Genomic DNA, 17,214 nt, shown 5'->3' on the forward strand with positions numbered 1-17,214 from the left:
AACTTCGCGTGCACCCCTGTTCCCCGTAGGGAAGGAGTTTAAAGTTGTTTTACAAGATGTCGCAAAACGGAAACAAAGAAGTCGCAAATTCGTGTAGTAGTTGTCTTTCAAGGTAGCTAAAATTGTTGCTCGATTCTTTCCTGTAAATATTATGTAATAAAGATGCTTCTAGATCTTTATTAAATTAAATTCTGGGCTTTTAGTGCCAAAAGCACGATTTGAACATGAGACACGCCGTAGTGGGGGACTCCGGGTTAGTTTTATCCACCAGGGTATCTTTAAACTTGCCCCCTATGCATGGGACACGGGCATTTTTGCATTTCGGTCCCATCGAAATGCAGCTGCCACGGCGGGGATTTGATTCCGCGACCTCATGATTAGCAGCGCTACACCATAGCCGTTAAGCCACAGCGGCATGTTTGAAACCTTATAATCGCAGCCCAAGCTAACATGGCGTAACGCACCTACTGCATTATTTCGCGTTGTCCAGTGTCCATGCAGGTGAGTAACATTCACTAATGTGTTGAAAATTATACATTGGTGACCACTGAGATCCTGCTTGTACCTTCATATTTTATGTTTACCTCTCCAGCACGGTTTAAATGAACACGGGTCACCTGATCTTCCTATCACAAAGTCCATGGCCTCCTACATAGTAGGACATGCAAAGTCGCCCTTAATCCATGATATGTATACCTCATAATTTCTAGTTTCCGGCATTCATGAAATTAGACCTAAATTATACAACAGAATCTTGGATCATGTCAATAATACGGCAATGACAACGATGTGGCCTTCATTGAGGTCAAATAATATGTTGACGCCGCTTTTACCGCATTTCCCGCGTTGATACAGAAAGACCGTAAAGATAATTCTAGGTAAGAAGCAAATGTCACAATGCAAGCAAATGTATGATAGTCGACGCCGTAGGTAAATGGTAATATGAAATAATGAAAACCTGGCTGGCCGAGGGAAAAAGGAACAGCCGGCAGGTCTACCCTTTAAATTACTGACAGCTGGAACGTGATTTGAACCACGTCGGTTTATTAGCCCACATCGCTGGAACTTACGCTAACAATGCGTGCAGCATCATCTAATAACTTGTTACACTCGGACATGGCCACTCGGGTAAGATTTGGCAGTTTCCTCACTGCCATTGAGCTTTCACGAGTATGTGTTCAAGTTGAGATCGTTTTTTACGGCCTATTGTAATTTAGTTAGCCCCACAGGTATACTTTGCTATAGCTACAGTCTATGCCTGGCGCTCGTCAGCCACAGTTGTTGCTAAATATCAGTGAATATCCCTAAATGAATTTGGTACCATTAACCCCGACGACTAGGAAATGAGAAAACTTGCAGCAGAGCTGTTGACACCTGAACAAAAAAGCACTCCATACAGATGGTTAACCAGCGAAGCTGAAACGTGTGGGCCCGCGTTTAGCAGTGGTTTAATCCCGACGCTGTATTGAAGCGTTTCTCAATTATTGGTTGTCTGAACCCGCCCTGCAAGGCGCGGTCGTACTGGGCCACGCATATAAACGGCTGTCGCTACTTCATTTGGTAACGGGTTCTCGCTTTTCGAGCGATGTCGCCGCTTCGTGGTTCATTTGTGCGCACCTGACGAATAGTGGGTCACTTCATATTGCTATGGTTAGGCCTGAACTACACTCTCCTCAGGATGCAAAAATTAGTGTCGTGTCGGTCTGGTGTGACCGCACCGATGGTGATGCCGACGGCACAAATACGCCGGGAGTGTCCATATACTTAGTATCGCAATAAAAAGCTGAATAAATCTCTTCGAAGCTATCATTGTGCTGCATTAGAATGCATTTTCAAATGCTGCCGGTGAAACCATGGCAACACTGCCGTTCTCAATCTTTCAAGTGAAGCCCCATCCACCCTATTCTCCCGATAAGGCTCCTTCTGACTGTCGTTTTTACCCAATCTCAAACTCACTTCAAAAGGCAATGATTTGGGAGTACTCTGCAGGCAAATCACGCTGCAGCTTAGTTGCTGCACGAGCAGACACAATAATTATGGTGGCGGGTGCTTAAGCAATTGAAGTACAGATGTCGCAAGTACATTTACTTTCTGGGTGAAGCTGTAGATTAGCGTGGCAGTTTCAGCTTCCAAGCCCAAGTTTTTCTAGGTAAGGCTCAATACATATTACCACCGCATTGGTTCAACATCTCAGCATCTCCTGTCAACGTAACAGTGCGCGCTTTAGAGTGGCCTCAGCTTGGTATTGTATGGCTTCCTTGGGTAGTGTAAGTCTCAATTTCTCACTGCGTAAATCAGTACTACGCTCACTCCGGAGTATGTGTGTTATGGATTAGATTGCGATGTAACAACGAGAACGTTTACGCACACTCAGTGTTTAGATTGCTGCGATGCACTTTGACATACCTAAAGAAAAGAGAGCACAGTTTGTCTTACAACGTGGCGTTGTTATATCTCCATAGTAACGTCTGCGGTCGGGCTAGTTGGTACATCGCTACAACTGGTTTTAGGCGTAAGAAATAAGACACAGATGACAGAATAAAAGACACGGACTGGCGAACTCCGATGTGCGCAAGACCGCGTCTTTTATTCTGTCACCCATGTCGTACTTTTTGAGCCTAAAACCATTGCTAGTTGTTATCTCCCTTCAACTCCCAGTGATGGCCATATCATCTTTTCATTGCATTGCCGAAAATGAGTCAGGTAATATAAGCAACACCATAGTATAATATAAAATATTCGTGTTTACCACAGATGTTTGGTAAGCACAGTACGGCAGTGTAATATATGGCGTGTATAGCGTCATTTTCATCACAGCGCCTCATTTTGGTCGATCATCGCGCCGCAAATCTCGCCTGGCTCGAGTAAAAAGTCAGGGCCCTGGAGCATGGAAAAGAACGCGCGCTCACTTTCACCCGGGCTTGTCACCGCAGCCATCCCTTCTCAACGCTTAGCCTTCCTTTGAATATAGATACGAGGGTACTGCTCGTCGGCCACCATCTGGATCTCCACTGACGGTGACCCGGCAGAATGCCTTTCCTGTCAAGGGGCCCGTGGCCATGGACATTCCGCGGCTCTTCCAGCTTGTTCCGCCGTTGCGGCCGCCTAAAGGAGGATAGTTCAAATTGCTCGACGCTGTCGTGGGGCTAAACGACGTCATGGCGCAACCGGTGAAATACGCCAGGTTCCTTGACCGGGAGAACTGCAACAAATCACGGAGCGAGGAGGCATCAAAGTGCGTTTCTTTTTTACACAATTTACACAGCGGGTGTAATTTATGACATTGATGTCTCCCTTCCTAACGCGGACTTGCCTATCCTCGTTAAACCAACAAATAAGGGTGTTTTAAACACTCATGTGAGCTGCCTTGTAACCACACGCGCTGCGTCAAACCGATTTTCAATGAAGATTGCATACCGTCTTTCATCAAAGTCGGTCACTTCCTACACCCTGTTCGGCCATTCGAACAAAAGCATCTTCAATGCCCTCAGTGATTTAGGCTTGAACATGTCAAGGAGTCTCTCCCAACTCATTACTGCGTCTCCTGCGTGCTGAACCTCATGCGGGAAACACTTGCCGGGCTACAGTCCTGAAGTACGGCAACTGTATTGGTTGTCATGCTGCCTCGTCTAAAAAGCGCTCGAGCATCAAGAAAGGTCCCGAAGCTCTCAAGCAAATGTTTCAGGACACTTCCTAGAATAGGGAAGCTGCTGGAACAATCCGGTGTCGGTGCCGGCGTCACCTAATGTCCCCAGAAAGACAGTGGCACGAAAGGAGAGTGACGCTTCAATTTTGGCACTCGCGTTCTCCAATCAGGCCACAAATAGGCTGAACAGCAAAAGAAAGCCATATGAAAGGAATTTTCCTTCTGAAGAATGGCCTTCGCTTTCGAATCAGCAACTTGCCAAAGAGACACTGATTGCCAAGCACGCTAAGGAGCCTATACTCCTGCTGCTGATGACACGCCCAAGCCAGGTCATCAAGTAATTTCAATGTTTACATTCCTCATAGATGCCACTCGAGGCTTTTTGTCGAACCTTGAAAGCACGCCTGCTCAAAGGGCACTGAAAGTACTGGACGCCTTAAGCAGAGTGCTTTAATATTTCGAATAGATAGATTGGCAACCATCACTCAACCGATAGAACGCAAGAGGACTAAGGTTACGCCTTTCAGACTTTCTTCAGTTTCTATATATATTATGTTCCCAATCATTGTGAGATGTGAGCCTAACTAATCAAATCCCGCTATATTATCGGGATGCGAAGCTGTTATGTCCACAACAATTGGTGCATGCCGCAAAGTCATCGTTTTATTCGTCATGAACACACCCATGTTCACCAGCCGATTCGGCCTCACGATTCCGCCTTTCCGTTCCAGGAATAAGGAAGAAGATTGACCTGACTACCTTGGCTTTGAAGCAAGCAGCTCTAGATTGCTTGCACACTTTCTACTTTGACATAGTCCACATATATATGGATAGTTCCCCCACTCAGAGCAGCTCCACCGGCGCAGTGTTTATACAATCAGCATCAATAAGCATCAGATATAATATTTCTCACGACAATCATCGACCGGTTTGGAGATGTGGTCCTACGAGGTGCTGATGATAATATTAGCAACCAAACGGCGAATCGGTGGGCAATATTTTGTTATTCAAAAGCGTCCCTACAATCTCTTGTGTCAGCTCTTCGTCACGGGTCCTGTGAACAACTCATGTGGGAGATAGGGGAAATGAACTATCATCGCGAAAGGACATGGCGTCCTGTTTCAGAGGCTGTCGGGTCATTGCGGTATCTCCGGCAATGACCTCGCCGACGAAGCTGCTAGAAAAGCACACGAAGGAGCGGACCTTGTTTCTGTACCTGCATCTAGGACTGACGCAGCCCAACACCTAAGCAAGCACCGTATGACATTGGAGAAGTGGCACACACCTGAATTCACCCAAAATCGGTTGCATTCTCTCAACCCAATTATGCAACTGCGGCTGTTACATGGACTTCCGCGAAGTCAGGAAATAATGCTGTGCCACTTACGCTTGGGCGTTGCATCCAGCAATGCATATACGTGTTTGATTTGAATCGCTGATAGCACTGAGTGCAATGCTTGCGGTGTCGAGGAGACCATAGAACACTTACTGTGCTAGTGCCCATCATTTCAAAACGAAAGACATGACCTGTGCAGAGCTCTGAATCAGTTGGACAAAAAATGTCACAGTTTCGCCCTAAGGGCGAAGCAATGAATGCGATAGCATCATAGCAATGTCATACGATGTAAGGTGAGCGGCTTTGGTAGCAATATGAATTGTAGTAAGCATGAGCTGATTAAGTAAGCAGGTGTGCTGCGGCGTGAGTAGACCGACATGAAGAGAGACTCGATGACCACGAGAAGGCGCGTGTGAAACGGTGGTGTTGATGAGAAACGCTTCCCGTGGGCAGCGCGTGCGAAGGGACACACCTGTAGCGCTGCACTGCCGACCCGGGGAGCATTGCAGGTGTAGCGTGCGTTGGAAAATGTGGCCAGACTATTACTAACTGATTGAACAAGCGTGGTGTGAGCGCGCACAAACAAACATGAATAGATCACACTGAATGACTGCAGACAACGACTGTCAAAACGCTGGCAGCAAGCGCATACGCCGCAGCAGCGGGCGAAGGTACGTGCGGTCTATCGCTTCAACGGAAACTGAGCGGCGAATGCACGGCGCATAAAGGTCAGAGCCGTGTGGAGATAAGCGACGGTGCGAGCGAGCGACGAGCGCGGTTGTTGGCAGAGTAGAAGTGCGCCCCCCCCCCCCGCTCCCTCCGGTGCTGGCTTCCCGCTTCCTTGCTTGCGCGTGGGAGATTGAGTGCGTTCGCTCTCCGTGATAGCGCGCGTCCCCGCACGCTTCCGCTCGGGCATACGGCGCGCGGCGAAGATTTTATCTATAGGGAACCTCACGGCGACGGCGACGGCAGAAATCCGGTTCAAGTGTCCATATAATTGCTATCGCAATAAAAAACCATTCACCTTGAAGAAGACCTTGGGACCATGGCCTCGAATATCGCAGCTACAAAAGGCCACAAAAGCGCTACTACAGTTTTGAAAACTAACGGATTGACTGACCGTCTCTGATCCGGACAAAGTGACTGCCATGGATAGAGCAAAAAACAGTTACCACGTCGGTGATGTCCACAGTGGACTTTCTTTTGTTCTCGTAATCTTTCCCTATCCTTTTCCCTTCCCCCAGTGTAGGGTAGCCAACCGGGATCAGTCTTGGTTAACCTCCCTGCCTTTCATTTATCATTTTTGACTCTCTCTATTTTGCCTAACAGTTAAGGGCTAACTAATTTACCCTTGTAGGCGTTTATATATCACCTTCAAGTAATTTTGCTTCCAAAAGGTTAGAAAAAATCTTGACGGTGTGTCCTGCTCCATGGGTCACCATCGGAGTTTTTAGTGTTCACAACATGGAATATGGAAGCACAAATACAAATGTAAGAGGGCAAAGACTCGCAACCTTCGCCTGCAACTACGATCTTTCACTCCTTAATGACGGTAGCCCGACTTTCTTGCGAGGCGGGAAACGTGGCAGCTGTATTGATCTAGCTTTCGTCTGCCGCTCTTTCAAAGATGTGTTAATTGGTTTTTGGATATCGACACCCGCAGGAGTGATCACATTCCCACGTACCGTATCATCAAAGGGATGTCCAAGTCCTCCCGCAGAACATCATTCGATTAACTTACTGGACATTTAACTCTGCCATGGAAGTTACTTGCCGAGAGGGCTTTTCCTCTGATTAGAGGAAACAATTGTACAATGCCATAATGCCACGCGCTCGTTCATGGTTTTGTCTAAACACACGAGTTTTATTAGGCTCTTTTGCCCCCAGTGGCATCCTTGCTTCGCATGACTGCCGCATGGATCTTCCTTTCACAGTGGAAGAACTTAGGGCGGCTCTTGCTCTCGGTAAGCATTCTTCATCCCCAGGAACAGACGAATATCATACCGTGCCTTGTGAAACTTGAGTGAATGCGCACGGAGAGAACTGTTAGAGCTCTACAACGTGTCCTAGCAAGATGGCATGGTTCCCGAAGAATGGAGGACAAGCAGCTTGGTCCCGCTCCTGAACCACGGCACGTCTCCCTCGAACTCACCTCATACTGCCCAATATCGCTGGCGAGCTGTGTGGGAAAGGTAATGGAAAAGATTATCCTTGCCCACTTGGACTGGTACCTGGAACACGACGAGATGTATCCAAACTGCACATCTGGTTTTCGACGAGACCGTTCATCATTGGACAGTGTTGCCGATCTCACCATCAAAAGTCACGTAAAGATTATCTGCAGCTTTCTTCTTAGGTATCAAGGGGACACACGATTACGTATCTCACGAGGCTATTCTCGATGCTCTTGCTATTTGGCTTTGGGGGTCGAGTTTTTCAACGGATTTCTAATTACCTGTTTATGAGAGCTTTCTCTGTATGTACCGGCGATGACCAAACCTCACACTCATTGGCCTCTTTAAATATCTGCCAGCAGCGACCAGAATATAAATGTACGCTGACGACTAATGGGTATGAACTTCAGGTGTGACACGTCTTCAGATGCATGCAAGACTTCAAAAAGCTACGACTCTGACAGCTGTATACCTTGGCAACCAAATAAAATAAAATCAATTTTATTTCCCAGAAAGAACACATTCTTGAGAGGTTCGTTGGCTAAAAAGCTGTTACGGACACCTTTACTCGGCCAATGGACCCTTTACAAGGCATTTGGTATTATACAAAAATTTTTCGGGAAGTATAATACATAATATCGTAAATATGAAGTAATGAAATGTTCACCATTTCATAATACCACAACACTAAATAAAGAAAACAATGAAATACGTGTGCCAGAACAGCATATGAAATTTACATTTCTCAAGAAAAAATACATGGTACATGGGTAAAGTACAACCATGAAAAGAACCAAGATTGAAAACACCGAAACATCACAGAAGTAATATATCTACACAATGTCAATTTTCTTGATATGTGGTTTGTGTTGTACACTCAAGTCCAACCAAGGTCTTGAAATCTCGTTAGACAAATATGCAGTGGTGGCATTCACTTGCAAACCAATGACATCGCATGCCATCTCTATAAATAGCCAGATCATGTACTATGACAAGACTCACATATTCGCAGAATCGTTGACAGAGATCTCTCAAGGAGCCCGCACGTGACCTACTCAAAACAGCGCCCGACAGCAATCTTCTAGCTTTTGAAGTTTCTGGGCGGAAAGACTCTGCGAATGTCACTGTATGCAATGTTTCAATTGTACAGGGCTTTTCTTCTGGGCTTTTTCTGTTACAGTTTGCCCGTACTGACCAACATTTGCAGGACAAATCTTCGTGCATGGCACGATGATAAAGCTTGGGCTGTCAATGCTTGCCACGATTTGCCCGAACGCGCATAAATAGGGGCGACTGTTGCAATCGCCCGGACCAACTAATATAAACACACATTGCAGGTGAAATGCTGAATGTACACATTAGGCACATTGCATGAACCCTTTCCCATCATATTGCTACACTACCATCAGATAGGCCGCAGGCATCATTTTATGTTACGATTTCGGATTATTACACACGCCTTCTATCAGGCTTCATCCCCGCATCTACGCCTTCGATTCCTCCATGGTTTATGGTTGGACCAGCAGTGCACCTCACCATAATAAGAATCACGCAAAAATCTGAGCTGTCCTCACCTGCTCTTCGACAACTATATGTATTCCTTTTGCACAAGAGGTACGCCTACCACGTACATATATATACTGATGGATCAGCAACTGCCCAATTTTCGTCTGGAGCAGTGGCATTTCTAGCGAGAGCCCCGACCATAACTTTCAAGACGTGTCACCCAACGACATCGACGGCGCGGGAACTTGCAGCTCTTCGCGCTGCACTTCGTCTCCTCAGCCAAGAATAACCTCGGCAATGGTCAATATTCAGCGACTCGAAGGTATCACTGCAGTTTTTACTATCAGCCCTGCGGTGCAGACCACATAAACAACTGGTATTCGAGATTGGAGAACTTATTCTACCTTGGCTGTGAAAGGACACCACGTGACATTTTGGTGCTTCCAAATCACTGTCGCGTCATAGGTAACGAACACGCTAATAACGCTGCTCGGTCTGCTCTTGAAGGCGGCAAAGAGGAGTCAATACCATTATTTCGAAGTCGCACAGGATATCACGTTCCACATGAAGACCACCTGTACTTTACAATGCGACCGGCTGCGCCACCTAGACAGTTCTCTCAACCTTCGGATCCCAACCGGACTCTGCCGACGCGATGCTGCCCTGCTTTGTCGAATATGACTAAGAGAGTATTTCGCTTTCAAAATCGGATAGACCGACGGCGCTTCGCGTGATCATTGTGGTAGCGAGGAGGCTCTTGAAGACGTCCTCTATGAGTGTCCTCGCTAGAATTTATTGAGGCGATCACTCGCAATCGCAATAGCGCGCTTTGATAAAATGTTTATAACAGAGCAAATCATTTTTGCATGCCGACATCACAAACCTTCGCAGCAAAGCGGGACAAGGGCACTGCTGCAGTTTTTAAAGAAAACACACTTGGGCAAGCGGTTGTAGCCTAAACTGATGTTCACAGCGCTAAATGTGCTACTATGCTACGCGTTGATAGTTAGCGCTGATAATGACCTACTGCGATTGTGAATTTGTGCCTCTTTCTTTCTATCTCTGCACTTTCTTATCACTTTACCTCACCTACACTCTCTCCCCAGCATAGGGTAGCAAACTAGATCTTCCCATCTGGTTGACATTCTTACCTTTCTCCTTTCACCTCTCAGTCTGATCCTTGCATGGAGGAAGCTATCCTACAGGAGGCTGAAGCCAAGTGTCTGGGCGATGGAAACGACAACGCTGCCATATTGACTCAAAACTGATCATCTGTAAAGGCCAACCCAAATTGGAACTTGATCGACCCTTTTCTATGGCCGAGATTCAAAGTGCCCCAAGCAGTTTCGTCCGAAATACCAAGCCAGGAGAGGACAAAATAAATAAAAAAGCTCCGGGAAATCTCAGGGGGAAGGCGACTGAGACTTTTCTGGAGTATATATACAAGTTCTGGGAAGGAAGAAAACTACCGGCAACGCGGAAACACGGTGAAGTAACCATGATTCCCAAGCCTAACAAACCCTTCGAGACACGATATCTACTACGAATATATTTCGTGTCGTGGGCGCGAAAAGTGTAAGAACACATGGTTTTGAACAGACTCACACCATAACTGGAAGAAAACGGTTATCTCTCTGATACCACGTTCGGATTCCGACCACGCCTATGTACGCAAGACATGCTGCTGCAGCTAAAGGAAGTTGTCGGCGACCAGCTTCAAACACACAATAAGAGGGCTATCCAGGCCATGAATGTAAAAGGAGCATTTGACAGCGTAGATCAATCAATCAATATTTATTTATTCAGAAAAATCGGGATGGCTTTTAGGGCTAGAAGCCGCTCTAGGCAGCTTGACTTTGTCCCTGAAGACCCTTACATTGGCAGCATGCGACGTTCATTGTACAACTATACAGCCGAGAAAATGAAAGCAAACATGTCGCAATTACAGTGGATGTTGATACTTCCAAAGAGAACAGATTTGCAATATGAAGCACACCCAATGTTTAACATAGTCGAAATAATTTCAACCATTTATTATACTCACTCTCAATACACAAGAAAGCCCTGTAGATGAAAATAAGGAGACAAAGTTTACAATCAGAAATACAATATTTGCAATTCAAGAGACATATCGCGCAATTGATGATAAGACAGACTAATAAAACCTTAACCAAAAAAGGTAAATACAGTATGTATGCAAGGCATAAATGTGCCAGCCAATAAGTTCAACGTGAAAGCTATTGTTCACGACATAGATGCAAACTGTCGGCACAATTGCCGGTGTGTTGCAGTCGTTATCTCAGGACATTAGCTCAAAACCGACGGTAAGTTGAAATGAAGTGCTTATAAAGTGTAGCTGGTAGGGAAACAAGGCACGAACAATGAGGCAGCTTGTTGCGTACGTGAATTATTGTTTTAGGTTTTAGGTACAAATTTGTAGAAGTGCTAAATTCGTACGATATAGTAATCTTGAAAGACCGGTTTATTTCAAGCCAAGTGACGAATGTTTCCAACATGTCAAAGAATCTGCTTTTGCAAAAGCAAAATTTTATTCTGGTTCTGTTTAGTTGCCGTAGGACATACCAGGCTGACAGTAACTAAGATACAATGTTAATAGCGCGTAATACAGTTGAAGTTTTATCTTCAAAGGGTGTAGGTGTTGACATCGTGATAACGTGCAGTAGTATATGAAAGCTTTTTGCAGTGCTGTTTTAGGTCTGAATTCAAACTTAGGTGTGCGGAAAATGTAACGCCGAGTATCTTGTGCTCGCGTACGATAACAACGTTCTGACAATCGTACAAAATAGGGTGTAGCAGTTCGCGTGCTTTATATCTTGCGCGGATTATGATTAATTTTGTTTTTAGAGGATTAATACATATTTTTTTGAAGCTGCGCCAAGCGGAGAGCTGTTAAAGTGCATTATCACATTAATATGCGAAATAATTGACATCGGGGCCAGGAAATAGTATGGCGCTGGCGTCGGCATATATGAGAAATTTGGCTCTTTTCTTAATATTTAGGAGATCATTGATATATACATCAAGTATAAGGGGAACCGAAATGCACGTCATTGGTGGCACTGAGGCAAGCGGCACCTGCCCCTGGGTATGTGCACGGGATATGTGACACAGGAGCGACTGGGTATGTGCCCGTGACGTCACTAGCCATGTGTACTAGGTATGTGCCACAGGGGTCACTGGGGATGTGCACGGGTTATGTGCTGCTGGGGCCACTGGTTGTGTCCTCGGGGTATGTGCCACTAAGGTGACTGGGCATGAACCATCGGGTTTCAGATTGCTTTCAATGTTATAGCTTGTCATAAGAAACATTATTCTATAATTACAATATAAACACTAAAGCATATAATTACTACATAACCGCTCGCTGCACAACAGTTACATTATTCATACACCCATTCTGTGCAATGCATGAATGATTACGTAGACGTCATTTACAGCTGATTCTGAGGAATTTCAAAACCTGCTGTCTTCCAGCAGCTCGAAAGCGACGACGTACGTTAGCACGAACGCGTGTGGTGCAGCGTAATCAAGAGGGGCGCATCCCGTTTTTTTGGTTGTTGTTCTTATAGCCCTAAATAAACGGCTGGCTCTCTACGTGCTCTACTTCCTTGGCCTTCTACGGCCTCCTACTAGGAGCTTGACGCTCGTAGCTCGCAAAATTTACGTCACCGGTTGATTTCATTGGAATAACTGAGAAAAATTTGAAGGTTCATTGTATCCCAAGGGCTCGCCACGTCCCACTTTTGTCACCAACGTGGTGGCGATGCTAAGAAATGATGCGCCTACCTCTCTTCTTTTTCGTGTATTTTTAATACGTAAGCATTCTTTGGCGAGTACCCGGAGAAGCCGTGTATGTCCTGTAACGCCTTGCAACTGCTAAATGAGTGCGTAATTGGTTAAGTTAAGACATTTAATCATTATACTATCGTAAATGTAGATGATTGGTAGCTTTATAAGCGATTTAAAGAAGACTGGTAACGTCACTGCCACCTCGACATAGTCATTTGATGCAATAAATAGTATAACATGAAAAGAATAACTGATTGGTAGACATGTTTTGTCAAAAGACTCGTTGTGATAGCGGTTAGGCTCAGGCTATACGATCGCCTCGAAGAGGTCGGATGTGCCGAGACGAGGTCTTGCAATGGCACCAGAGAAACGTTAGCTTGGTTAAACGCACAAACGGCGTGGGAACACGTAACAAGAACGATAGTATCGTAGTCGGCAGAAGGAACGATGAGAACAGCCACAGGAACTAGGAGATAAGCAACAGAAGCGGAAGCGGAGGTGTTCAGAAGCGGGTTGGAAACGTCGTTATAGGGTGACGCTCGATTTTTTAAAAACTCTACAGAAATTCAGAGAAGTGGCTACAAATGCGTAAGCATTTTTAGGCTCCGCAAAAAGGCGATGGATTGAGATGCATAAGCTAGCAACATAAATGGGCAAAAGCGAAATAACAGCAGAGCCAAAGAATGCTTGCGCATTAGTAGACAATTATTAGAGTTTCTGCAGCATTTTTTCACGCTTCGTATATCTCAACGGTAGCGCGTGCCTTAACTTATTTATTTGCATGTGATCAATTATTCGTAGAAGCGTTTTGTGGCTAGGTACGGCACAACCTATGAATTGCGCAACACATTTAGATGGTGTTTGTTTCAATCCCTCCTCACGGACGAAATTAATTTGAATGCCCGTTATAGCATAAGCTTAACCGAGACATTTCATGTTTTTTGAAGGCTGCTGAAGACAAGTGTGACGTAATCGATTAGATAAGGAAGGTTAAGTGCACACTTGAGCCAGTACCAGGGCAAGGAGATAAGTTGTGAACACAGGATAGCTTTTACCGTACGGAAGCGTCAACTTGCTACACCAAGATTCCTTAAAATGTGTGTCACAGCTGTGCCTAAACATGTTGATCATTACGTTTCTTATTTTTTCCTATTTGGGACAAGTAATATCGCTTCAATCCCTTCTGTCCCATCTCTGGCACTGATGTATCTTAACGTAAATTAAATACACCTTGTGCTGTCGCTAATCTGTGTTCTTCTGAGCTTCTATGAGTAGACGCTTTCCTGAATATTTTTGCTGTCGCTTAAGCTGACGCCATTTTGTTCTTTCTTGAATAGCATTATCTATCTGTATCTGTTCGTAAATCATAACACCATGGAGTGACTTAGAAACTAGCAAATGCATCAAATAATTGCAAGAGCCATGCTCTACTAATATCGGTTTTTAATGGTGCTTTAAACGATTCAGAAGTAATGGTTGGAGTTGGCGATAATATATATATATATATATAATATATATATATATATATATATATATATATATTATAATATATATATTATATATTATATTATATTATATATATATATATATGCACATGCGTAAATATGGCCGCATAAGCTTGAACGGAATTGGTGTGACATAATTCAGCCGAAGCTTTCAGGTTTGATATAGATACTGATATGAGAGCCTAGACAGTCGGAAACTTCTCCGTATTCTGAACTAGCCACGTGAGCGTTTTCTTAGTCAGTCTCAGGTTTCAGTCTAATAATGTATAAGAGCAGTTTCCTTCATACCACTCCACCGTATCAAAGGCTGGACCTTATGTAAGGGTGACGACCACATTCGGGATCTCACTATATCTTCGCGCTTCACTGGCATGTGACCACTAGGTTGTCCTGGCGCACACTCTTGTAGCACAATGAACAAAACAGACGTCGTATCTACAGATAACCCTTAGGAGGCCTTTGTCGAGCGCCTACTCTTAAGCGCGATACCGCGCAAAAGCAGATACACAGGCAGAGGCATATCACAGAAGGGAAAACTTGGTGTCTGCAGGCCATCGGTAGCGGCCATGTCGGTGAGCGCTCAAAATTACGTCGTTGTGTCGTTGCTTGCTCATCTAAGTAGTTCAAATAATGCACATCAATCGTGTGCATGTTCCACTGCCAGAACAAGCAGTGTAGCTCGCATTACAATTGTGCAGCTAAATTCCCAAAGCTTTTTCGTTCGCACGTAATCTTTGGTTTTCGTTGACGGCCTTCGCTAGTGATATGCTCGGCGTCAGGACTATCTGGAGCTCGCTCTTCCGAACACTTCTTGCGTATATGTTTTTCACAAATACCGGCCCTAATTGGTCGAACACTGCACTTCTGTTAGGCCTTGCTATTAAGCACTCAAAATGATATAGCTGGGTTTTTGTTTCATGATGAAGGCTCCTAAAATTGCTTATTAGCAACTTGTGCGATGGGTCTGTTGCCGCTTCGCTTTGTTGGAAAAATACTTGTTTGGGCACATATAGATGTCATGTGGGTGGGAGGGTTGCTTATGTCGAAGATAACAACGTTATAACCTGTCGTCAACTCGTTATGTCGTAAAGTTGACACCGAAATGGGGATTCAGTTTAGCTTCCTCTCTCATATTTCTTGTAAAGTGATGCAAGTAACTTTCTTGACTTACTAATTTGTAAGTTTTCATCGTGGTTGCAACACATTTTCTTCATTGACACGGACACAACAACTCGGGCTATCTCAAGTGCGTGCATCTCGGTTCACCGGCTCTGTTTCTCTATTGTGTGTTGCTTGGTGCGAGTTGAAGCACTTTTGATTCGGGTGAGCCAGCTACGTACAAATGTGGATATAAGCCTTAGAGTTATGAGCATGTTGTATGGGCAGCACTGTGAATGTTTATAGCAAAGGATACTACGCGAAGCACTACTTGACTTGCTGCACAAAATATTGTTCTAGCTATTGTTCAGAATGCTTGCAGCACTCAGTGCTTTGGCGTATTTCATAATTTCCTGCTATACGTCAACAACAAACTCGTGTTCAATATATATATATATATATATATATGTATATATATGTATATATACATGTATGTATGTATATGCTTTTCGTAACTTCAGTGCCTAGATTACAGGTTACACTGTAGTGTCATAGCTGCCAAATTACACACATATCACCATAAAACTAGCTGCTCCTGGTCTTTTACAGTGTAGCTAAATGAATATTTCAACGAGGGGCGACATTATGCCGCAGCCTAAGCTAAGGTATTTAATTGCTTTGTCCCACCTTGAGGTGTAAAGAAAAAAGTTCATGCGCTAATCAAGAAGACATGTCCGTCAGCCGCAGGTAGGTGAACCGAATAAAAAAGAAACAATAAACTGTTTCAGAACGCCTTTGACACAGCACCGGCTTCCACGGTTACGAAGCCCCGCAGGCCGTTCTACCGCATGATCGACGGTGTCCCAAAATGTGCCTGGTTGGACCCGGACATTTATCGAGAGAACAGCACTTTCCGCGCCGCAAAGGGCGACGTGGTACAGAGTTCATTCCCAAAGAGTGGAACGCACTGGGTTCAGTACCTGACGCAGCTCATCCTGAAAGGTGGCGAGCCGGTGAATTCCTACGACGAGTTTGCATGCAACACCCATGCGTTGGAGTACGTGAGACACGACGGATGGAAACCAGCATTACCCATGAGACTGTTTTACACGCACCAAATCTTGCAGCCAAACACCATGAGTGAAGATGCGAAGTACGTGTACGTTGCACGAAATCCCTGGGACGTCTGCGTGTCTCTGTATCACGCAATGACGGAACTAAGCGTGTGGCGCTTTCAAGACGGAACCTTCGACGAGCTTTTTGACGCATTCCTCGAAACGGACCTCGGTTACGGGAGCTACTTCGACCATGTGGCTTCGGGTTACGCACTGAAAGATAAACCGAACGTTTTTTTCATAACATACGAGGAAATCAAGAGGGACACTCGGGGTGTGGTTTTGAAGCTGGCGCATTTTCTTGGCAATCAGTACGGAAAATTTCTAGACGAGAACGAAGGGCAGCTGAACAAAATAGTGGAATTGTCCAAGCCCGAACACATGAGGAAAGCGGTTTTGTTTGATTTTCAGGCAATTAAATCGCCGGATTGGGCAAATATATGCCGCAGGGAGCAACCCTCATGCAAAACCGGATATGGGGGAGACACGAGAAAGTACAGCGTCGTCAGAGAAGGAAAAGTTGGGGGATGGAGAAAGCACTTCTCACCTCAGCAGCTGGCACGTTTAGAGAACAAGATACAAGAAGAAAAGGAGAAAGCTTCTTTCATAGATCTATGGAAAGACATTCGTGCTGAAACACTGGAAATAACTTCGTCTATACGTTCATAGAGGCACGATGCAGTCGGACGCTCTTTCAGTTCTGTATTAACGCATGATCTTAGCTAGCTTTTGAGCACTATTGCGGCGGCCTAGTAGCGTTGCCGTAGCCGTTCGCTTATGGGACGTAAAAAAATGACCGAGAAAAAAAATTGTGCGCTCTCCTGTAATCGAGAGTAGATGTAAGCACGAAATGGCTATCATATGATGTCTTTTGCTGCCTGTGGTGCCGCCGTTTTCAACAGTTTTTTTTTCCTACAGTGCAGCGCGCTCAGCGTCTGTCGCTGCTTTTTCTTCTTGTCGCGTAGAAGTGGCCGGCTGGAAATGTGCGGCCAACTCACGAACCTCTGGCATTGAAAAAAGCACA

The 17,214-nt window shown here is 45.1% G+C and overlaps 1 protein-coding gene across 3 annotated transcripts in view; it reads left to right on the top strand.

The window, feature by feature from the left end:
* Positions 1-17,214, top strand: part of LOC119445635 (sulfotransferase 1C2A) — a 346,853-nt gene that overhangs the window by 310,578 nt on the left and 19,061 nt on the right. The window contains exons 1-2 of one of the 3 annotated variants that reach the window (XM_037709901.2): positions 14,485-14,549; positions 15,864-16,872. The exons of 1 other annotated variant lie outside the window; for it this stretch is intronic. In XM_037709901.2, the coding sequence (XP_037565829.1) occupies positions 14,544-14,549; positions 15,864-16,859 (1,002 nt within the window). In that variant the 5' untranslated portion in view covers positions 14,485-14,543 and the 3' untranslated portion in view covers positions 16,860-16,872. Of the gene's footprint in view, positions 1-14,472; positions 14,550-15,863; positions 16,873-17,214 lie in introns of those variants that run through there. One more of the 3 variants, XM_037709902.2, reaches the window with a different exon arrangement.

This window comes from Dermacentor silvarum, chromosome 3 (genome assembly GCF_013339745.2).
Source record: "Dermacentor silvarum isolate Dsil-2018 chromosome 3, BIME_Dsil_1.4, whole genome shotgun sequence".
Taxonomy (NCBI): domain Eukaryota; kingdom Metazoa; phylum Arthropoda; class Arachnida; order Ixodida; family Ixodidae; genus Dermacentor; species Dermacentor silvarum.